Source organism: Hyla sarda, chromosome 3 (assembly GCF_029499605.1).
Source record: "Hyla sarda isolate aHylSar1 chromosome 3, aHylSar1.hap1, whole genome shotgun sequence".
Classification (NCBI taxonomy): Eukaryota; Metazoa; Chordata; class Amphibia; order Anura; family Hylidae; genus Hyla; species Hyla sarda.
Genome location: NC_079191.1, coordinates 47,171,980 through 47,196,582, shown reverse-complemented (window position 1 = coordinate 47,196,582; position 24,603 = coordinate 47,171,980). Strand labels below are relative to the sequence as shown.

The 24,603-nt window shown below is 47.5% G+C and overlaps 1 protein-coding gene across 5 annotated transcripts in view; it reads left to right on the top strand.

The window, feature by feature from the left end:
- The window catches only part of KIDINS220 (kinase D interacting substrate 220), a 188,457-nt gene that overhangs the window by 60,776 nt on the left and 103,078 nt on the right, over window positions 1-24,603 (top strand). For all 5 annotated transcript variants that reach the window (XM_056564135.1, XM_056564134.1, XM_056564131.1 and 2 more), the window contains exons 19-21: window positions 11,763-12,006; window positions 18,004-18,092; window positions 22,957-23,101. In XM_056564135.1, coding sequence (XP_056420110.1) covers window positions 11,763-12,006; window positions 18,004-18,092; window positions 22,957-23,101 — 478 coding nt within the window. The remainder of the gene's footprint in view (window positions 1-11,762; window positions 12,007-18,003; window positions 18,093-22,956; window positions 23,102-24,603) is intronic.

Below are 24,603 nucleotides of genomic sequence, written 5' to 3'. Positions count from 1 at the left end.
TTCTAGGTAACAAATGATTCCCGGGAACAGTTTGCGGAATCATTGTCTTTTATTACAGGCAGTGAATCCCTGCTTGTGGCCGGGGCTGGATACATCATATCGCTGCTGTTTTACCAGCCATAAATAACGGCATTGGAAGTTCTGCAAACCATCTACACGACTATTAATTCTGTAATGAGAGCCGATTGCTGGGGATTTTTACAAGCAGCTTGTGCATTTGTGCCCAGAGGGCTGTCATAGAGAGTGATGGTGTCCCAACACAGGGATATAAAACATCCTCCTAATCTCTCTGTGCTGTTGTAGGGCAGAACATTGCATTGCTGCAGGTAGTGACCTTCCAGGAGCGGCCATTGTGCCTTTAGCGCCATCTGCTGGACGATTGGAAAGGTGCAGTTGAAAGCTGTTTTATGTTGTGATTGATGCAAATTGCTGCTGTTACTGAAATGACTAGTAAATGAACAAATAAAAACCGTTCTGCCATTCATCTGCGTTAGTCTAATGATAAATGGGTGACATTTTATTTTTCTATTATAGACTTGGTTATTAACATGTGATGTGTGTTAAAAGTCGAGCAGGAGGGCATCTGATTTTTGTCGCAGGCAGATATATGTATATGTGTGTGTATATTTATGTGTGTGTGTGTATATATGTATATATATGTGTGTGTGTGTGTGTATATATATGTGTGTGTGTGTATATATATATATATATATATATATATATATATATATATAATATATATATAATGTGTGTGTGTATATATATTGGCTGAGTACCCGATTTTTCCTTCCTAATCCTTGTTGGTGAGGAAAATCAACAAAGGAGGAAGCTTTTGACTTCATATCCCATCCCCATATATTGTTGTCATATCCTGTCCTCAGGTGGGACTGATTTATGATGAAGATATTGTAAGCTGAAAATAGAAGGGGACATGACTTTGTGGGACTGGGCGGGATTTGCAAGCCAGACTGATGCACAAAAAGGATAGAGAATAAAAGGGGTGGGCGTGTCTTTGTGAGATGGAGTGTGGCTTGCAAGCCGGATTGACACATTCACTAGGAGATGAGAACAAAAACCCATATTTTATATAAGGGTGTAGGTAAGGTTTAATTTAACTATCATATCTTTTTATTTGACATATAAGTAATATGTTTACCAGGTATTATTGAAATATCTCCAGCCATTTGGAAGTTATGCAGTAACATATATTTCCCATAGACTTGTATGGGTCTTTAAACAAAAACTCCGACTCTGCCAAATGGGGGTGAGTAAGGGTTAAATAACCTATCCTATGTTTGTTGACATATTAGTAATGTATGTGCCAAGTTTCATGTTAATATCTTTAGCAGCTTGGAAGTGATGCTGGATCATACACACATTGTTTTATATATTATACTAGCTGAGTACCCGGCGTTGTCCGGTTTTTCCTTCCTAATCCTTGTTGGGGAGGAAAATCAACAAAGGAGGAAGCTTTTGAGTACATATCTGGTCCTCATATATTGTTGTCATATCCCGACCCCATATCCCGACCTCAAATCCCCAGGTGGGACTGATTTGTGATGAAGATATTGTAAACTGAAAATAGAAGGTGCCTGGACGTAATTTGCAAGCCAGACCGATGCACAAAAAAGGTAGATAATAAAAGGGGTGGGGCTTAAAATGTGGACGTGTCTTTGTGAGATGGGGTGTGGCTTGCAAGCCGGATTGACACATTCACCAGGAGATGCAGAGCGGAGCTTGTGGAGTAAGGGACTGGAAGTCCTTGTAGTACTTGCATGAGACTTGAAACAAAAACCCATCCTTTATATAAGGGTGTAGGTAAGGGTTAATTTAACTATCATATCTTTTTATTTGACATATATAAGTAATTTGTGACCAAGTATTAGTGAAATATCTCCAGCCGTACGGAAGTGATGCTGGAACATACGTTTCCCATTGATTTGCATGGGACTTTAAACAAAAACCCCGACCCTCACAAATGGGGGTAGTTAAGGGTTAAATTAACTATCCTATATTTTAACCCCTTAACGACCAAGGACGTATATTTACATCCTTGGCCTGCTCCCCTGATATAACGCGGGGTCACGCGGTGACCCCGTGTCATTTCGGGTCTGTCCCGGCATGTATCTGAAGCCGGGACCCTGGACCAATAGCGTGCGGCAGCGTGCCGCGCGCTAATTAGCCCTTAGACGCGGCGTACAAAGTTGAAAGCTGCGTCTAAAACGAAAGTAAAACCTTCCCTGCTGCTCAGTGGGGCTGATCGGGACCACCGCAGTGAAAATGCGGTGTCCCGATCAGCTGGGACGCGAGCGGAGGTCCTTTTACCTGCCTCTGGCGTGTCCCTTCGGCGATTGATTGCTCCAAGCCTGAAATTCAAGCTTGAGCAATCGACCACCGATAACACTGATCAATGCAAAGCTATGGCTTTGCAGTGAACAGGGTATAAGATCAGTGTGTGCAGTGTTATAGGTCCCTATGGGAGCTATAACACTGCAAAAAAAAAAGCGAAAAAAAAAAAGTTAATAAATGTTATTTAGCCCTTTCCCTAATAAGTCCAAATCACCCCCCTTTTCCCATAAAAAAAAAATGTAAATAAAAATAAATATAAACATATGTGGTATCGCCGCGTGCGTAAATGTCCGAGCTATAAAAATATATAATTAATTAAACCGCACGTTCAATGGCGTACGCGCAAAAAAAATCCAAAGTCCAAAATAACATTTCTGGTCACTTTTTAGATCATGAAAAAATGAATAAAAAGCAATCAAAAAGTCAGATCAATACAAAAGTGGTACCGCCCTCATACCATACGTGGTAAAATAAGAAAGTTATAGGGGTCAGAAGAGGACAATTTTAAACGTATACATTTTCCTGCATGTAGTTATGATTTTTTTTCCAGAAGTACGACAAAATCAAACCTTTATAAGTAGTGGATCATTTTAACCGTATGGACCTATAGAATAAAGATGTGTAATTTTTACTGAAAAATGTACTGAGTAGAAACGGTTACAAAATGGCGTTTTCTCTATCTGCTCCATTGGGGGACACAGACCGTGGGTGTATGCTGCAGTCTCTTGGAGGTGTGACACTATGGTAATTAAAAAAAGTCGGCTCCTCCCAGCAGGATATACCCACCTTCAGGCCCTGAGCTAATCAGTTTAAGCTTAGTGTCTGAAGGAGGTGGACATGGTCTGGAATTCTCCAGACCAGGTCTTCTGATTTTTTGTTTTCCTATTATAGGGACGTGTTAGTTTTTATTCCTTTTTCTTTCCTGTTTTCAGGTGGGGACTCAGGGACTCTGGTTCCCTGTTTCCCCATTACGAGTGAGGGGGCACAGACATTGCGTATATGTGCTGTTCAAACCCCCCCCCCCCCCTCGCCAACGGTCAGCGCTTGGGTTGGTACCTCATGGGTCCGGGTCCCCCTATTTCCCTGCTCGCCTCACTCGCGCATAGCAGCCAGGCGTGATGCAGGTAACTAAAGCTGACTGGAGACTTCACTGAAGACTCCATTAGGTAAGTTCTTCTGACTGAGGTAAGTACTTTTCTCCTTAGGTACGGACTTGCAACCTCTGGAGACCACCTTTCAGGTTATGGGGCTGGCTTCTACAGGGGCTGGATTTTTATTATGGGGGAGCAGTGGCATCTTAGGGGGCATGTCATCTATGTTTTACATTGGGCATTTCACTGTGTGTGTGTAACTTGCGGCTATGTCCGCAGCGCCTTATTTGCGGCTCACATCCGCGGCGCTGGTACGGGCCGGGCGCTCTTAGCGCCGGCTTACTTTCACTTTCTCCAGCAGCGCCTTATATGTGGCTGACAGCCGCAGCGCTGGTACGGGCCGGGCGCTCTCAGCGCCGGCTTTCTTTCACTTTCTCCGGCAGTCTCTGCCGGCGTATTGGCTGCCCGCTCTATTTCCCCGAGCGCATATGCGGCAGACATGTGCGCTCGGGACAAGGAGCGGCGCCATTACAGCTTCTTCGCGGCCAGTCTATAGCTCCGCCCACAGGGCTGTCGGAGCTCTTCAGAGGCACGAAGTAGCCTTCACTCAGCGCCGTGGGCGCGATTTTCAGTTAGGAGGGGCCAAATAGTTAGTGTCTTCTTCAGGCACGCCCCTCTCTCCCTATTGGCTGGCCTGTTTTTTACACTCTAGCTGCACGGAGCAGAGTTCTCCTCACTGCAGCTGCCAGGGGACACAGACTAGGGTGAGAAAGTTCCTGTCTTTCTCATTATGTCCATACCCAGAGCTGTTCCTCCCTCTAAACAGAAACCTGGTACGTCAGTGACTTATTTTGTCTGTAAGCACTGTAATACCAAGATGCCTGGCTCTACTGAGCCCACTTGCCCTGCCTGCTCCACTGCTCCCCCAGACCCCCTGGTACCCCCTGATGCCCTTTTGGTTCCGGTGGATTCAGCCGCTCCACCAGCCTGGGTTTCTTCCCTGACCCAGTATATGGCTGACTTGACCCAAGGCTGAGGCCTCTCGGGAAGTGGTGTCCGCCTTGAAGGGGCCTTTTCTTGCACAGGGCCTCTGAGAGGGCCTGCTCCTCGTCTCCACATACTTCACGCTCTCACAAGCGTACTAGTGGTGCCTCGTCTGGCTCTTCCATTGAGTCTTCAGATAGACGTGGGTGTTTCCCTCGTGGGTCCCGCCCCCCTGTCATCTGGGCACAAAAGTTGCTCCTCCAGAGGACGTTCTCGGAGTCGCCGCTCTGCCACGCCAGAGCCGCGTACGCGGTCAGGGTCGCCCCCCTCCAGGATTGCCTCTACTCGTTCACATTCTCCTGGTGAACTGGCGGATGAGGCTTCCGAGCCGGCATCTGACTCAGAAGACCGCTCGGATTCAGTTGAAACGGTGAACTCGTAGGTGACAGCCATAAGAGACACCCAGGATCTTCGGATGTCACTCCAGGAGTATCCTTTCAACGTGCTAAGCCAGCGCCTCAAAGGTTCAGCTCTCACGCAGACTTTGACAACATTCTGGAATTTGCATGGAAACATCCAGACAATAGGTTCCCGGGAATCAAGACGATTCAAGAACGTTGTCTTCCCTTCCCTCAGTGGATCCACCAATCTCCTGGATCTCTAAGGCGACTACACTGCCACTGGCAGATGCCGCTGCCTTCAAGGATTCCACGGACAAGAAGGTAGAATCCTTAGCGAAGTTTGCCTCTGAAGCAGCTGGCTCTTCTCTTCTTCCCATCTTCACCTCGACATGGGTGTCCAAGGCCCTGTCAGAGTGGTGCCAAAAGCTCCATCAGGATATCTTAGCGGGATCCCCCCCCCAAAGGATCTATCTGCTCTGGCTTTCCAGTGCTCTAAAGCTGGGGACTTCCTGTGCGCAGCTTCCATGCAGTCAGCCCGTTGTTCTGCCTTTGCTGTGGGTCACCTAGCGGCTCTCCGCCGCTCTATGTGGCTTAAAGCTTGGAATGCGGATGCCGCTTACAAAAGGTTTCTCACTGAGCTTCCTTTTACGGGTGGCCGTCTTTTTGGCAAGCGCCTTGATGAGATTATCTTCGAGGCGATGGGAGGTAAGAGTTCCTTGTTGCCTCAAAATAAGGCTCGCCCTACTTCCCAAAGGAAGTCCTCTTCAGGAAAGGGCCCGGGCAGGCGCGGGACAAGAAGTCTCCCTCGTTCCGGGCGCGCCCGTCTTGGAAGTCGGACTCCAACTGGTCCGGCCGTTTTGCGCCCAAATCGGGCAACCGCAAACCCACTTCTGCATGAAGTGAGGCCCCCCACCCGCGTTTTTTTTTCTCGGGTGGGAGGTCGTCTCTTACTTTTTCGAGACATCTGGACCTCTCACATTCAGGACTCTTGGGTCAGGGACGTGGTGTCCAACGGTTACCGAATCGAATTCGCCTCCCTTCCGAGGGATCGCTTTTTTTCGATCCCGGGCCCCCAGGTCTCCTTCTCTGGTGAAGCAATTTCGAGAGGCTCTCCAGTCTCTGCTTCTCCAGGGGCTTATCGTTCCCATTCCTCCAGGGGAACGGTTTCGGGGTTTCTATTCCAATCTTTTTGTGTTTCCCAAGAAGGACGGTTCTGTGTGACCAATCCTAGACCTCAAGCGTCTCAACCGTCATCTTCTTATCCGCCACTTCCGAATGGAATCTCTCCGTTCGGTGGTGGCGTCCCTGGAACAAGGGGAGTTTCTTTCATCGGTGGACATCAAGGATGCCTACCTCCATGTGCCAATATTTCCAGGCCATCATCGGTACCTCCGCTTGCGGTTCCGGAGGGGCATTTTCAATTCGTAGCCCTCCCCTTTGGTCTGGCCATGGCTCCTCGGGTCTTTACCAAGATCCTTGCGCCAGTGATGGGCCTGTTTGGTCGACCTGGACGACCTTCTCATCAAGGCTCCAACCAAAGCCCAGACTCTGGAGAATGTAGACATCACTCTCCACACTCTGGATCGCTTCGGGTGGATGGTCAACCGGGATAAGTCAGTCCTCTGTCCTACCCAGTCTCTAACCTTCTTGGGACTTCGCTTCGAGACGGCCTCTGCCCGAATTTGCCTCCCGCCAGACAAAAGTCTGGCGCTTCTGTCGGGGGTACGCTCCCTTCGGACCCAGGTCTCAGTCCCCATCCGCACTTGTATGGAAGTCCTGGGTCGGATGGTGGCAATTATGGAGGCCATACCCTTTTCCCAGTTTCATTACCGCCCCCTTCATCTGGCGATTCTCTCTCGATGGGACAGGTCTCCTCTGACCCTCGATCGTCAGATTGTTCTCCCTCGCAGGGTCCGGCAGTCTCTGCTCTGGTGGCTTCGCTCCCCCCTTCTTCTCCAAGGGCGGTCATTTCTTCCCCTTCACTGGCAGGTAGTTACAACGAATGCCAGCCTGTCGGGCTGGGGCGGCGTGTTCAGGGATTGTATGGTTCAGGGAGTCTGATCTCCCCGAGAGACCCTTCTTCCGATAAACATATCGGAATTATGGGCGATTCTTCTTTGTCTTCTTCATTGGGAGTCCCGACTTCAGTCCTGTCCTGTCTGCGTCCAGTCGGACAATGCCACGGCCGTGGCGTACATAATCGACAAGGCGGCACTCTCAGGTCGGCAGCCATGGCCGAGGTGACCAAGATTCTCATCTGGGCGGAGAGCAAGGTTCCAGCCATTTCGGCGATTCACATTACGGGAGTGCTCAACTGGGAAGCGGACTTCCTCAGTCGGTCCTCACCCGACCCCGGCGAGTGGTCTCTACATACAGAGGTCTTCGCGCAACTCTGGGGCATTCCGGACATGGACCTCTTCGCGTCCCGGCACAATCGGAAGATCCTTCCTTTTGTATCCAAGTCCCGGGACCCTCAGGCTCTGGCCGTGGACGCCCTAGTGTTTCCTTGGGCTCGGTTTTGCCCTACCTTATCTGTTCCCTCCCCTTCCGCTCCTTCCCAGGGTTCTGAGGAAGCTCAAAACAGAGGACGTCCCTGCCATTCTGGTAGCTCCAGATTGGCCACGAAGGTCGTGGTACGCCGACGTAGTCAGGCTCCTGGACGACGCTCCACTGCACCTTCCGCTCCGTCAGGACCTGCTCTCTCAGGGTCCTATTTGCCAACCCAATTTACAGTCGCTGCATTTGACGGCGTGGCGGTTGAGACTGCGGTTTTGAGGGACCGCGGGTTCTCTTCCCAAGTCATTCACACCATGCTCAGGGCTCGTATGCCCTCCTCCACAAGAATTTACGACTGTACTTGGTGGTCTTATTTTCGTTGGTGTGAATCTCAGGACTTATCCCCTGTAACTTTCTTGGTTCCCTATCTTCTCTCCTTTTTGCAGTCGGGTTTGGAACTGGGGTTGTCCCTCAGTTCCCTTAAAGGTCAGGTTTCGGCCCTTTCTATTTTTCAGCGGCCCCTGGCTTCTAATTCTCATGTCCGGACCTTCCTTCAAGGAGTGGCGCATGCTTTTCCTCCTCCTTATCGGTCACCCTCTCCCCCTTGGGACTTGAATTTGGTTCTGAGTGCCCTCCAGGGTGTACCCTTTGAGCCCCTTAGAGAGGTGTCTCTCCGCCTCCTTTCTTGGAAAGTGGCGTTTCTTGTTGCTATCACCTCCATCCGGAGGGTGTTTGAATTGGCAGCTCTCTCCTGCCGTTCTCCGTTTCTGGTGATCCACCAGGACAAGGTTGTTTTCCAGCCAGATCCTTCCTTTTTGCCTAAGGTGGTTTCGGCCTTTCATCTCAATGAGGACATTGTCCTCCCGTCTTTTTGTCCTGCTCCTTCTCATCCTAATGAGCGTTTACTACACAAGCTGGATGTAGTTCGGGCTGTTCGGTCTTATCTCTCCATCACTTCTTCGTGTTGTCAGTGTGATTCCTTTCTCGTCCTTATGGAAGGTCGTCGCAAGGGACAACCTGCTTCCAAGGCCACCATTTCTCGGTGGATTCGGTCTGCCATTGCGGAAGCCTATCGCTGTAAGGGAAAGATTCCTCCTTTCAGGGTTGTGGCTCATTCTACCCATTCTGTTGTAGCATCCTGGGCTCTCCAGAATAGAGCCTCGGCCTCGCAGATTTGCAAGGCAGCTACCGGGTCGTCTTTGCACACTTTCTCGAGGATCTACCGAGTTCATACTTTCGCATCTGCTGATGCTAGTCTGGGTCGTAAGTGTTGCAGGCGGCAGTGGATCGGCCGTCTGCCTGACTGCTTATCTGCCCACCCAAGGGACGCTTTGGTATATCCCACGGTCTGTCCCCCAATGGAGCCGATAGAGAAAAGGAGATTTTTGTTTACTTACCGTAAAATCTTTTCTCGGAGGATCCATTGGGGGACACAGCTCCCGCCTTTTTTGGGGTTTCCTTTGTTTCTCTGTCTGAGGGTGTGTTCAGTTATATTTTTTTTTCTTCTGGTTCTCGGACAGTTTTGGGTTTTTCTTGACCTGTTGGTCTCCTCCTATTTCTCTGGAACTTAAACTGATTAGCTCATGGCCTGAAGGCGGGTATATCCTGCTGGGAGGAGCCGACTTTTTTTATTACCATAGTGTCACACCTCCTAGAGATAGCAGCATACACCCACGGTCTGTGTCCCCCAATGGATCCTCCGAGAAAGAGATTTTACGGTAAGTAAACAAAAATCTCCTCCTTTTTTCTTCAATTTCGTCACACAATGATTTTTTTTCAGTTTCACTGTAGATTTTGGGGTATAATGACTGATGTCACTGCAAAGTAGAATTGGTGGTGCAAAAAATAAGCCATCATATGGATTTTTAGGTGCAAAATTAAAAGGGTTATGATTTTTAAAATGTGAGGAGGAAAAAACGAAAGTGGAAAAATCCGTGGTCCTTAAGGGGTTAAGTGGACATATAAGTAACGTGACCAAGTATTATGGAAATATCTCCAGCCGTTTTGAAGTTATGCAGTAACATATATTTCCCATAGACTTGTATGGGTCTTTAAACAAAAACCCCGCCCCTGGCAAATAGGGGTCAGTAAGGGTTAAATCACCTATCCTAGGTTTGTTGTTGACATATTAGTAACATGTGGCCAAGTTTCATGTTAATATCTTTAACCGTTTGGACGTGATGCTGGAACATACACACACATATACACACATACACACACACATACACACACACATTGGCCCTTATTTACTAAGAGTGGAGAGTAGTTTTCTTTGTGGGTTTTAAAGGGGTTATCCAGGAAAATACTTTTTTATAGATCAACTGGCTCCAGAAAGTTAAACAGATTTGTAAATTACTTCTATTAAAAAATCTTAATCCTTTCAGTACTTATGAGCTTCTGAAGTTCAGTTTGTTCTTTTCAGTCTAAGTGCTCTCTGATGATACCTGTTTCGGGAGCTGTCCAGAGTAGAAGCAAATTCCCATAGGAACTGCGCAGAGCAGAATCGGTTTGCTATGGGAATTAGCTTCTACTCTGGACAGCTCCCGAGACACGTGTCATCAGAGAGCACTTAGACAGAAAAAAACAACTCAACTTCAGCAGCTGATAATTGTTGGAAGGATTAAGATTTTTTAATAGAAGTAATTTACAAAACTGTTTAACTTTCTGGAGCCAGTTGATCGTTTTTTTTATTTTATTTTTTTTAAGGTTTTTCCTGGATAACCCCTTTAATTCCCTACAATTTATTTCCCACGGTATTTACTAAGGTTTCCCTACATTTTCCACTTTCCCTACATTTGGCTTTTTTTTACACATGCTCTGATCTGTAGGGTTTTCCTAATCTCAAATCCACCACATTTTATGTGGAAACCTTAGTAAATATGTTGGTTTTTTGGGAAAATGTCGGGAACATGCCCCTTTTAGGAGACCACGCCCCCTTTTCCGAGCAAAGTGTAGAGTTAGTCGGGGTTTTTTCAATTCAGGTGCAAATTCTGGCGCAATGCAACAGAATCTGCAGCAATGCGACAGAATCTGGCGCACAACCCGACAAAACATGTCAGGTTTGCAATAGTAAATGAGGGCCATTGAGATGGATATAACTATATATATATATATATATAATCATGGCGAGGACACCGGAAGTATTTCACGTCTGCACGCACTTGCATGTATACTTATGTTATTTTTACGTTTTATATGATCAGTATCTAATCTCTGATCACTGTATTACATGTATATATACTTTGATACTCTATACGTTATGAAATGTTCAAGATATTCACTGTTATTATGTATGCACCTGGTTTACTTATGTAAATTGTTTTGCTAACTATGTCACATGACCAAATGGGAGGTCTATTTATACCCACCTATGTCACTATCAGTTACTTGAGAAAGCCAGTGAGAGACTGGTGAAACGTTGTCTTTGCACATGCTGGAATAAACACCACCTTATGCATTATTGTGGAGTGCTGCATCATCTTTACTTTTCTGGATTGAGGAACCAGTGGACCCAGGTTCCAGGAATGCGTGCACCCCATCTCCTTTTTCATTTTCTTCTCCCACTCTGGACGACTGAGGTGCTGCCTTTATCTTTTTGCTACATATATATATATATATATTATATTATATTATATTATATATATATATATATATATATATATATATATATATATAAATATGTGTGTATAGATAGATAGATAGATACACGTGGAAAGGACCGCAGCACACAAAAGGAGTAGTTCAAAAAAACGTGAAGGTGTTTATTACATCAGAGAGTAAAACAGGTGCGACGTTTCGACGGCCTCAACGCCGTCTTTTTCAAGGCTTGAAAAAGACGGCGTTGAGGCCGTCAAAACGTCGCACCTGTTTTACTCTCTGAAGATGTAATAAACAGCTTCACGATTTTTTGAACTACTCCTTTTGTGTGCTGCGGTCCTTTCCACGTGGATCTAACCGGACTCCCCGACCAGGATTCCCATGACTGCGTGCACCTAATTTACTAATTGTTTTTTTCAGCAGTGGTGCTGCTCTTTGGACTACTTAAATAGATATATATATATATATATATATATATATATATATATATATATATATATATATATATATATATATATATAATATATATAATTTTTTTTTTTTTATTATATTATTATTTCTATATTTTATTTATGTATACAAAGGAGTGTTAGAAAGAACCGGGGATCAACCTCTGTGCAGCTTGATGAAGGCTATTGCTGCCGTAATGTTGTAAGAGGACAATAAAGATTTCCAGCTTTTATCATGATCCATGACCTGACTGGGGCAGTGCTTTTGGGACTTCTTATATATATGATCATTATTTTTCTTAATAATAAAAAATATATATTTATTAATAGTATAATAATTATATATGAAATAATAATATTAATACATATATTATTTATTAATTTTTTCTCTTTAGGTGCGGATCCTTTTTTCAAAGGGTCCTTTCATCGCTATCTTTGCTAGTGACCCCCACATTATCATCAAAGCCATCAACCAGAATCTCAATAGTGTTCTTAGAGACTCCAACATTAACGGACACGATTACATGCGCAATATAGTGCACCTTCCCGTCTTCCTGAACAGCCGCGGACTGAGCTGTGCCAAAAAGATGTGTTTGATGACCGCTACCAATGGAGACGTGCCGGGGGTAGATAATGGAGGTGAGTAAGGAATTATGTAGAGGAATTGGACCTTTTGTGCATTGTGCACCAATGGTGTAGTGTAAAGGAAGTCTGATTTTTCTGTCGCTCTTCATTGGGGGACACCTTACTGATGGGTATATGCTCTTGCCACTAGGAGGCACTGACACTAGGGAAAAAAAGTCTGCTCCTCCCTGGCAGGATATACCCGCCCACTGGAAGTGACTTAATCAGTTTTAGCTAGTGTCAGTAGTTTTTTTCCTAGTTTGTCTGAAGTTTAGTTTTTCTCTCTCTTTTTTTTTTTTTCTAGTGTGGGGCGACTGGAGCATGGCGCTGCCTGATCCCCCTACTTGCGAGCTAGGGGCAGAGTGCATTGCTGGATGGGCCGTAAACCCCTCCTCGCCAACAACCAGCGCCTGGCAGTGTACCCTGGGTCCGGGTCCCCCATTTGCCCCTGTTTGCCTGCTGAGCTGGGTTAAGGAAGGTGGCCCTAGCTGGTCAAAGTCTTCGAGGGTGAGTAGGTGGCGGCTGAGGTGAGTATACTAACCCCCTCCCTTCCGGTAACTCACTACTGTGCGAGAGGTCCAATGGAGTTACCCGTTGTCCTCTATGGTCCCATGCCGGTAATCCAGACAGTGGTCTGCATGGTTTCCTACACCGCCTGTCACACATCACATTGCTGATGTAGCTACGGCTGGACATCCGGTACCTCACTACCGTGTCAAGTGCCCGTCGGAATGACTTGTCTACTATGGACCCGTACGCAAGACAGTGGTCTGCATGTTTTCCTACACCGCCTGTCTTCGGCTGATGTATCTGTGGCTGGAGTTCTGGTGCCCCACTGCTGTGTACGGTATACGTAGAACTTACCAAGCATGTCCTGCGGACCCTATCGGATGACAGGGATGCATTCCACAGCTCCTAAGCCTTCTCCTATCTCCCGGGGGGGGCGGGGTTTCTATCCATGTCTCCTAGGCCTCCCTGCCCTCTCACCTATGACAAAGGGGCACAGTTATTCTGACTGTTCCCTTTTCGTCAGCACCTGGAGGTGTTCTTGTTCAACCAGGCTGTTGTACGTAAGCTTTCTGCCGCCTTCGGTCTTTGATCTTAGGACTGCCACGGACATGGCCAGTTTTCCTGTACCTCACTGCTGGGTGAAGGTTCAGGAGGTGGTCCCTATAGATACACGGGATTCATGCCAGTCAGACAGTCCTTCGTCTATTGGGTCTTCTACACAACCAGGTTGCCTGTTGGATGGGCTGCACTCCAGTTCCCCGCTTTCTGTGGGAGGTTGAATGGGGGTGACCCTGTGCGCTCAGGAATCCTCATGGCCTACTACTTCGCGGGTCACCTGCCATACTCTTTCCACACCTTGGACAGTAGTTTAGGTAACCCACTGCCAAGGTGTAGTTCTGATTGAGTCCCCTCAGGTGGCTCCGTGGGCCTTCTACAATGCACTGGTTTTGCAGGGTTCCCTACTTTACCAGCTCCCTCTCTGCATGCCTACTACTCTGTCTGAAGGCTGGTATCTCACTTCACTGTGTGTTTCCGTATGCAGGACCGGTGTGGCCATGGTCCCTATGCCACATATCCTGACTCTGTCTGTAAGCTTTTCTAGTCCACCAGGTCACCTCCTCCGTTTCTGCCGATGCAGAGGCTGCAGTACGGTGTCTTCCAGGTGACCTTCCGCAAAGTGTGTCTCTGTGGGTTCATGGACCTTTTCTACCTGAAAAGTCCAACGGTGTCTGCATGTTTCCTGCTCCACATACATTCTTTTTCTCTTGATTCTTTGCCTGCAGCCTTGGTGTGTGGTACCATTAGGAGATCAGGTATGGGTTTTTTTCTGCAGGCTCCAGGGACTTTCTGAGACACAGCAGCATCACTCTGTTCCCCTTCCTGAGGTTGCTATGTTGGTCTGCCAGAGGCATACCTCCCTTCCTGCAGGTGCCTTGGAGGTCTGCGGTTTCTTTCGTGTCTGCAGTCTTTGTATTCCACTACTATCGTGAGGTACCCATGTCTGTGTCCCTCCATATGATAGGACCTCTATGTCAGTGTAGAGCCCACCTTTCCTTCTGTTCGGTGGGGTTTGCCTTGGGGCTTTCTGAGATTTTGTTTCCGCAGTTCACGTTGGTTCTGGCATGGTGCCTGCTGGGGCGACACAGTAAGTTCTGCCCCTCCCTATACCTCCAGGTGCCTCCGAGTTTTCTGTTCTGGGTGGCTCAGGCACCTACTCTGCTGCCTTAGTCATCGTCCGGATTGGCTCTCCATACGTCTTGTGTGTTTGCCTACCTCCAGTGTGCAGGATTCCTATCCCCCTGGGGACACATGGTGGCTCCTCCATACAGCGATGGGTTGTCGCTGGGGCCTACATCCTCCCAGTCCTGGTCCCGTGGCTGTAGGGCAGCATTTCCCTGCTCCTACTGTGCCTGGCGCATTTGCCACTTCCCTTTCCACAGGGGGTATGGGTATCAGGGTGCTTGACATGGTCAGTACCTGAGTTTCCTCTCGGCCACCCTTGTTTTCCCTCCTCTAGGGGGACTATTTTTGTTGAGCTTTTTCTGCTGGCAAGATGATGCCATCTCTCTGTTCCCACTATATAGGTGGGGTATCTGGCAGCTGGGCCCTTGTTTTTGCTGGGAGCGATCACCTGTTTTTTTATTTATTTATTTATTTTTATTTTTTTAAACTTTCTAGGCTTGTGTGCTTCCTGTCCACCTTTGCAGCCTGGCTCTGTTTTTTATTTTTTTATTATCTACTGCTGCTCACGCAGCCTTGACTCTCTCCTCTGTTGGAGGAGTTTGTTATCTTGTATGGGTGAGGACTGCTAGTCTAGCCACTGTCTGTTGTTCGTGTCCTGCCATTGCTCTTCTCCTCCCTTCGCACAATCTCCCTGGAAGGGTGTGTACTTCCTTCCCTTTTCTCTGTGTCAGTTGTACTGCACTGTCACCATAGTCTTCTGGAGTAACTTTTCTGTGCCCAGAACCTGAGGGTCCCGGCTGGGTCCTCCTTTGTTTTCTCCTCAGTTCCCGCTCTGGCGGGACGTTTCTTCTGAGTGCTCTGGTCCGCTCGGACCACTGGGATCCAAGACCGGTTAGTCCTTGGCTTGGTCTCTGTCCTAGAATGCTGTGGCGTGCCTTCCTTTCAGGCAGCTCTTCCGGTCCTTGGGCCTTGTTGATGGTTGAGGTCTCGGGCAAGTGTAGTGATCCAGCCCAGGCTCCTCCACGATCCCTTTTGGTGGCGCGATCATTCTGTACTGCACTTCTTCACTACTTCATGTTTCCACAGGAATGTTTGTCGTCTGGGAAGTTTTCGCGGACGTCTGTTTTCCTTACTCTTCACAAATGAGTCTTCCAGGTGACTCGGGATCCTCCATTTCCCATGTCGGACGCTCCAGTGTTCTGGTATGTTCCCTTTCGGGGTGTCCTGCTTGTTCCTTGGCCGTTTGATTTACAGATTCCTCTTCTGGGTGAATCGGACATCTCTAGTTTCCATGTTGGTCTCTCTGGTACCCAGCATGCCCCTTTTCAGGGCGATCCGCTCCTTTCTTCATTCGGGGTTCATGTCCTCAAGTAATCCGTATTACACAAGCCCGGCTACTGTTTCCTTCGGGGGACTCGTGGGGGGACTCGTGGTGGGCCCCTGGGACAGGGGTTTCTGGGTCTGCAGCTGTTTAGTTCTTTGTTCTCATGCACCAGACCTTTCTTGTCTCTCTTTATGGCCCATGGACGGGGGATCTTTCGGGAGCCTAATTTCTGGGCCTAGTTTGTCTCTGGCCTGGGGGCTCATCCGCAGGCCTTGTGGACACGTGAGTTCAGTCTTGGGACTGATTCTATTTCTCTGGTGGTTGTTTTTCCCACCCTAGGGGACTGCTTTGGTACGTCCCATCAATAAGGTGTCCCCTAATGAAGAGCGACAGAGAAAATCTCTTTCCCGTAACCTTCATTGGGGGACACCGCTCCCACCCATTTCTTCACTTGGTTGTTGGCTTTTCTACCTGAGATTCTTTTCTAGGGTCCTTTTGGACATGTTCTTGGTTGGCTTCTCCTACTGCTTTGTGACAAAACAGATTACCTCACTTCCAGTGGGCGGTTATGTCCTGCCAGGGAGGAGCCGACTTTTTCCTAGTGTCAGCGCCTTCTAGTGGCAAGAGCATATACCAATCAGTAAGGTGTCCCCCAATGAAGGCTAACGAGAAAGAGATTTTAAGGTGAGTACAAAAAATCTCCTTATACGTGAGGTTTCCACACAGGTTTTTTTTTTCTGCCCTTTTTTTGGGAAAACAAATGTGTGGAAACCTAGTTATAAGAGCAATTGAATGTTGAAACAATGGGACATTTTTATTAAAATCTTTTCAATTGTTATCAACTAGGCAGTCTAGGGCAGTGTTTCCCAACCGTGGTGCCTCCAGCTTTTGCAAAACTACAACTCACATCATGCCCGCACAGCCAAAGGCATACTGGACTTGCAGTTTTGCAGCAGTTAGAGGCATCCGGGTTGGGAAACCTGGTCTAAGGATGCACTAGATTTGTCACATTTCAGGCTCTTTGATAAATTGGCACATCTAGACCATACCTTGGTCAGTCAGCTTACTTTTAGGCACAATACAATATTGTGCCCAAAGTCCTGGCCTGACTGCAGATCTAATGACCGGAGCTGAAATCATCATAAGAATCTTTGATTCTTTTATTTTAGGACATAAGATTGCCCACACCCGATGGGGCTGGAACTTGCTCCTAGGATATAGGTGCATAAATCGTGGCTGCATTGTGCCTGCATGAAACATTGAGGGGCGCATCTGCCATGTAGCGAGCCCCACCCTGCTTACTGATCACGTGACCAGTACACATTTTTATCCTCTTCAAACAAAGAAGGTTCCTACAGAAAGACAGCAAGCAGAGATCTTGAAAGTTCTAAGAAATTCATTAGAACTGCATGAAGCACAACTGCTCTAACATGTCATAGTAAAATAATTGATAATCATTATTTAAAAAAGTAAAAAGTGAGTTAAAAGTATGAAATTGATACCTAAAGACATTAAAGGGTGTATTCCGACTTTATACATCTTATACCCAAAGGATAGGGGATAAGATGTATGATCGCAGGGGTCCCGCCACTGGGGACCCCCGCGATCTCTGTGCAGCTCACGGCATTCTGTGCCAGGCGCTACATCCAAGACCGGGACATCACGGCCACGCCCCCTAGTGATGTCACACCATGCCCCCTCCATTCATGTCTATGGGAGGGGCGTAGCCGTGAAGTCTATGACATGAATGGAGGGGCGTAGCCTTGAAGTCACGCCCCCGTCTCTGAGGCAGCGCCTGGCATAGAATGCCAGGGCTGTACAGAGATCACGGAGGTCCCCAGCGGCATGAGGGTGTGTGGCATGATGTTACAAGGGGGCGTGGCCTTGACGCCACATCTCTGTCTCGGAGGCAGCGCCCGGCATAGAATTCCGGGGGCTTACCCCTAGATCGCAGGGGTCCCAGCGGCGGGACCCCTGCAATCATACATCTTATCCCCTATCCTTTGGGTAGGGGATAAGATGGACAAAGCCGGAATACACCCTTTAATGTCAGGAAATCTTAAGGTATCAATTTTAGCCTTTTGTTTCACTTTTAACTTAACTTTTTTTTTTTTTTTTTTCAATGATTATGAATAATTTTACTATGAAATGTTAGAGAAGGTGTGCTCAAAGGATTGGGTGAAGGGAAAGAGTTTTAGGCATTATGTCCTCCGCGTCCTGCCCGTGTACGCCATAACCTCAGACTTTCTCCACCAGATGGCTGATGGGTTGTCACTTAAACAGCGCACGCTAGAACTTGGCTTCCAGTCCATGCTTTTTTTTTTCTTCTTTTCTATATTTTCAGAAGATAAGCCTTAGCAATTAGCAGTTCCACATATGGAGCCTTCCTTGTTTGCAACAAACCGGCGTACTTAGACGATGCAGTAGACGCGCGCGCTTCTGTTTTATAGGAGGACGTGATTGTGACTTCTGTGTGTGTTTTGTTCCCTCCATAGGAGGCCATGAAGATACGGATCGTCGAGTCTCTCAGCACAGCCTCGCCGAGACCGCAAAACTTGGCAGCAAAACAGCCTTGAACAGACGGGTAAGAGGGAAAGGATAACTCTTACAATTAGATGCCATTACTTTTTTTAGAAGCGCTCCGATACTGTGCCGAATGTACGCACTGTGCGGAGACTGAGAAGCGAAATGGGAGGTTAAAGCAATAGAGGAGGGGGGAAAAAAAAAACCAAAACCGAATCTTCAGCCTCGACATAATGATAGATAAATAAAAAGCACACGTCTGTCTCGCTCGCGTTCCAGCAGAATTGGAGAGCAGGCCATCTTCTTCCATACCTCACAATGCTTGAGTTGCTCTCCAAGTTTTAGGGAATTTGGCGTTTAACAACCGCCCCGGCTGTTTTCCTATGCGCCCAGCGTAACGCTGGGCGCTTAGGAAAACAGCCGGGGCGATTGTTAAAGCGCAACGGTCATGAACTCTGGGTGCTATAACCTGCACACAGCCTTTGTACTGTGTACAACATTGTTTTTACCTTATTTCTGAAGGCTTTCATCACCCCAAAAAAATGCTTTTGATCACAGCCACACACAGTCAGATAGGCATGGGCGAGGTTTGCTATGCCCCTCCGCCGCCATGCCCACCTCGTGTCAGCGCTGGGACCGCTGTGTGATTGACACACACAGGTCCCAGCGCATGCGCCCCTCACCTCATCTAACAAGCGCTCCGCTGCGTGTTATCCAGGCAAGAGCTCACTCCCGTCGCCGTCTGTCTCATCAGTGAACCTGCGCAGTGCTAGAGGCAGAGCGCGCGCTTCCTCTCTGCCTCTAGTACCGGGATCTGTCCTGCGCACGCAGGTGCACTGAGGAGGCAGACAGCGGTGGGAGCGAGCGCTCACTGGGGGAGCGATCTCTTGCCTGGATAACACGCGGTGGCGCGCACGTTAGACGAGCTGAGGGGCGCATGCGCTGGGACCTGTGTGTTTCAATCACACAGTGGTCCCAGCGGTGCTAATACTGGGTGGGCGTGGCGGCGGGGCATAGCGTACCTCGTGCCACACCTATCCCACTGTGTGTGGCTGTGATCAAAAGCATTTTTTAGGGTGATGAAAGCCTTCAGAAATCAGGTAAAACAATCCTGTACACACAATCTGCACACAGTACAAAGGCTGTGTGTAGGTTATAGCACCCAGAGTTCATGACAGCTGCGCTTAAAAGGGGTACTCCGATGGAAAACAATTTTTTTCATTTCAACCGGCTCCAGAAAGTTAGACAGATTTGTAAATTACTTCTATAACTATAAAAAAAAAAAATCTTAATCCTTCCAGTACTTATCAGCTGCTGTATGCTCCAGCGGAAGTGTTGAGTTGTTCTTTTCTCTCTGACCACAGTACTCTCTGCTGACACCTCTGTCCATTTTAGGAACTGTCCATAGTAGGAGCAAATCCCCATAGAAAACATGTCCTGCTCCGGACAGTTCCAGACATGGATCGAGATGTCAGCAGAGAGCACTGTGGTCAGACAGAAAAGAACAACTTAACTTCCTGTCGAGCATAACAGCAGCTGATAAGTACTGTAAGGATTAAGATTTTTTTTTTAATAGAAGTCATTTACAAATCGGCCAGCCTCAAAATTCAAAGGAGAAAGCATAGGAGAAGGTGGAGCCAGCACTGTGTAAAATCATTCCTTTATTGAAATCCAGGTTAAAAGTCCATAGACAAGCAGAAGAAAAAACTTCTAGACGCCGACGCGTTTCATGCCCTTTGGCCCTTAGTCAGGCCAAACGGCCTGAAACACGTCGACATGCACTGTTGTCCTAGTGCTCATTTTTTCTTCTGTTTGTCTATGGGCTTTTAACCTGGATTTCAATAAAGGAATGATTTTATTTTTTACACAGTTCTTGCTCCACCTTCTCCTATGCTTTCTAATTTACAAATCTGTTTAACTTAGTAGAAAAAAAAAATGAAAAAAAATAGTTTTTCACTGGAGTACCCCTTTAAACGCCACATAAGACTCTGGTTACGAGACAGCAGTTTACCTACCAACGTCGGCTTTTGAGGTCGTCATATCGTGTAAACTCTGAGATCTGTCAACTTCTCAAAACCTGACGTTGGTAGGTAAACTGCGGTCTTGTAACCAGAGAGTCTTAGCTACGCTGGATTGACAAATATTAGGAACACATTTCATCGTGTATTGAGTTTCTGCAGCAATAAAGAGAACCTAAACCACCAGACTTTGGAAACTAGGCAGCCATTCATTCTTCTTCTGAAGTTTGTTATTTTAAAGGTATTTCTGTAGTCACATGTAGAAATAAGGATGGAAATGTGAAGGGTAGGGGAATGTGAACTTATCTTAGTGCAGTGGTCTTCAACCTGCGGACCTCCAGATGTTGTAAAACTACAACTCCCAGCATGCCCGGACAGCCGTTGGCTGTCCGGGCATCCTGGGAGTTGTAGTTTTGCAACATCTGGAGGTCCGCAGGTTGAAGACCACTACCCTAGTGGGTCACTTAACCAAATGCACTTTATTTGTCACTATGGTCTGCTTCATGCCGGTGCGTGTTTTAGTCGCAAAACAGACTAGTGTAGTTTGCCATATAGCAGACCTAAAGTAGTCCCCAAGGCAGTGTTTCCCAAACAGGGCGCCTCCAGCTGCTGCCAAACTCTAACTCCCAGCATGCCCACATAGCTTTTAGCCTAGGGTTGGAACCCAGGCTTCAAAGCAGTGTTTCCTAACCAGGGTGCCTCCAGCTGTTGCAATACTACAACTCCCAGCATGCAGAGAGTTGTAGTTTTACAACCGCTGCAGGGCCACAGGTGGGACGCCTAGGCTCTCAATCAGTGTTTTCTAATCAGAGTGCCTTTAGCTGTGGCAAGACTACAACTCCCATCATGCCCAGATAGCCAACAGCTCTAATGGACTAAGTTTAAAGGGGTACTCTGGTGAAAAAACATATATATTTTTTTTTATCAACTGGTGCCAGAATGTTAAACGGATTTGTAAATTACTTCTATTAAAAAACGTAATACTTCCAATACTTATCAGCTGCTGTATTTGCCACAGGAAGTTCTTTTTTCTTTCTTTTTGAATTTCTTTTCTGTCTGACCACAGTGCTCTCTGCTGACACCTCTGTCCATGTTAGGAACTGTCCAGAGTAGGAGCAAATCCCCATAGTAAACCTCTCCTGCTCTGGACAGTTCCTAAAATGGACAGAGGTGTCAGCAGAGAACACTGTGGTTAGGCAGAAAATAAATTTAAAAAGAAAATAACTCCCTCTGGAGCATACAGCAGCTGATAAGTACGGGAAGGATTGTATACTAGTAACATAATGCCAGTAAATGTGATCGCATAATTGCATTCCCTCGGTCACTGGATGGTTTAGGGATTGGATTGGTCATTTACTCCTCTTTTCATTCTTGTAAGTGTACACCTGGTTCTGCACAGTAATGGGGGGAAAGCAAATTGACTGTTCAGGATTCCATATTAATTCTGTCATTTATAAAACTTTTACATTTACCAAAAAGTTTTGATCAGTCGGGGTCTCAGTGCAGAGAGCTCCAGCAATCAGTGTAAGGGTACGTTCACACGAGCGGATTTTCGCTGTGTATTTTGCTGCAGATGCGGCGCTGAAGGACCCTCTGTATTCTGCCTTCACATGTGCCTGCTCGGAGCGGCAATACGCCGCTACGTGCAGACACACTGAAGCGATGTGCGTGTCGCCGCGCATGTGCGGTGTACTCGCACACATCGTGGCCGCCCCATCCCCCCGCTCAATGAGCTAGGCCGAGAGCTGGCGCAAAGTGCGCGTATACTGCACATGCGCGGCGACTCGCACATCGCACTGTGTCTGCTCGTATCGGCGTATTGCCACTCCGAGCAGGCACATGTAAAGGCAGCATATAGAGGTCCTTCAGTGGCGGATCTGCAGCGTAAAATCCGCTGCAAATCCGCTCGTGTGAACGTACCCTTAAAAGGAGAAACACGCAGTAGCTCTGCCGCCCTGAGCGATCTCTGTCCTGCTCCCCTCTTGTAAGTCTCTGAACATCACTGAGAGTCGGTAAGTGAAGCACGCTACCATGTGCCTCCCCCCACTAGGATAGGACAGGAGTGAGCACAGAGCAGTGCTTTTCTTGCCCTCACTTACTGGACTTTGTCCCAGTCTGAGCTTCAAAATTGTGTGAAGTATATGAGAAATGTTAATGTTTTGCCCAAAAAAAGTTTTCGAATCTGACATTGCCCAGGCTATGTTTACATCAGCGTTTGGAGCTTCATTCGCTGATTCCGTTATAATGACAGGGATTTTCTCTGCTAAAATCATGTAAAATAATGGAAATCTAACAGATGGACTACTACGGACTACTTTTAAAGGGGTACTCTGCCCCTAAACATCTTATCCCCTATCCAAATGATAGGGGATAAGATGTCTGATCGTGAGGGTCCTGCGGCTGATGTCAAGGTCACGCCTCCTTAATGCAAGTCTATGGGAGGGGGCGTGGCGTCCGCCACGCCCCCTCCCATAGACTTGCATTGAAGGGGTGTGGCCGTGATGTCACGAGCGGGGCGTGACAGTGACGTCATGAGCCTCCACCCTGCATCGCCTGTCATCCGGCACAGAGTGAAGTTTGCTCCATGCACCGGATGTCTGAGGTGCCACAGCCGAGATTGCGGGGGTCCCCAGCCGCAGATAAGATGTCTAGGGGTGGAGTACCCCTTTAAAGTGAATGGGATCTGTCGCGTTCCGTCGATGCCCGCTATCACAACCTCCGTCCCAGCCCCGTTATCAGCTGTTGTAACGGAGATCCACAACACTGATGTGAGCATAGCCTTAGTGATGTAAAAGACATGCAAACAATGAATTCTCATTTCACTTCAGCCAGGGGGTATTAAAGCAGATCTTGTGTCCTGGGATGCTGCCCCACCTCCTTTTTTAATTCATTGTTTTCTTTCTCCAGGATACATACAGAAGGCGGCAGATGCAGCGCACCATCACCCGTCAGATGTCATTTGACCTCACCAAACTGCTGGTGACAGAAGACTGGTTCAGTGACATCAGTCCTCAGACTATGAGGAGATTGCTAAACATTGTTTCAGTAACAGGTAATAGAGTTGACGGTAAATGTTAAGTTAAAGGGGTACTCCAGTGGAAATTTATTTTATTTTTTAAATTAACTGGTACCAGAAAGTTAAACAGATTAGTAAATTACTTCTATTTAAAAAAATCTTAATCCTTCCAGTACTTATTAGCATCTGTATACTACAGAGGAAGTTCTTTTATGTTTGAATTTCTTTTCTGTCTGACCACAGCTCTCTCTGCTGACACCTCTGTCCATGTCAGGAACTGTCCAGAGTAGGAGAAAATCCCCATAGCAAACCTCTCCTGCTCTGGACAGTTCCTGGCATGGACAAAGGTGTCAGCAGAGAGCACTGTGGTCAGACAGAAAAGAAATCCCAAAAGAAAATAATTTCCTCTGTAGTATACACCAACTTATAAGTACTGGAAGGATTAAGATTTTTTTTAGTAGAAGTAATTTACAAATCTGTTTAAGTTTCTGGAGCCAGTTCATAAAAAAAAAAAAAATTAAAAAAAAAAGTACCCCTTTAAGGCTCTATTCACAGCTTGGCTTTGCACTTTCTTGGCGTGTGCAAAGCTCTCATGCATCGAGTGTTTGACACCCGTGCGCCAAGTGTATAGAAAATTTTAGTGTTGTATGCAGTGGGGTGTTGTGAAAAGAGAACCTACCGTATATACTCAAGTATAAGCCGAGTTTTTCAGCACAATTTTTCGTGCTGAAAATGCCCCCCCCCCGGCTTTTACTTGAGTGAACTCTCCACCTGTCAATCCCTTCTCAGTCGTCTTCAACCTGCGGACCTCCAGATGTTGCAAAACTACAACTCCCAGCATGCCCGGACAGCCATCGGCAGCCTTGGTTGAAGACCACTGCAGCCTTCATCATCATCCAGACCCCCCTTTAGTTTTCTACTCACCTCCCCTCGGTGGGAAGGAAGGGTGAGCTGGTCGGGGCCATCTATGCTGCAGGGACTGTCCGGTGGGGAGGGTTAGTCGTTCCGGGTTGTCCATTTTCACGCGGAGGCCCTCTTCTCTTCTCTTCTCTGCTTTGGGCCCGGCCCCAGACTAGTGAAGTTGCCTTGACGATGACGCACAGGGACGCGCATTAACGTCCCTGTGCGTCGTCCTCGAGGCAACGTTACTAGTCCCGTGCAGGCCCAGAGCACGGAGAAGAGGGCCCCCGGGTGAAGATGGACAACCCGGAACGACTAACCCTCCCCACCGGACGGTCCCTGCAGCATAGATGGCCCCGACCAGCTCACCCTTCCTTCCCACCGAGGGGAGGTGAGTAGAAAACTAAAGGGGGGTCTGGATGATGATGAAGGCTGCAGTGGTCTTCAACCTGCAGACCTCCAGATGTTTCAAAACTACAACTCCCAGCATGCCCGGACAGTCCGGACATGCTGGGAGTTGTAGTTTTGCAACATCTGGAGGTCCGCAGGTTGAAGACCACTGGTGACAGGCAGTGATGATGAAGGGGAGGTGGGATGATGACAGGCGGTGATGATGTAGGGGGGGTGGGATGATGACA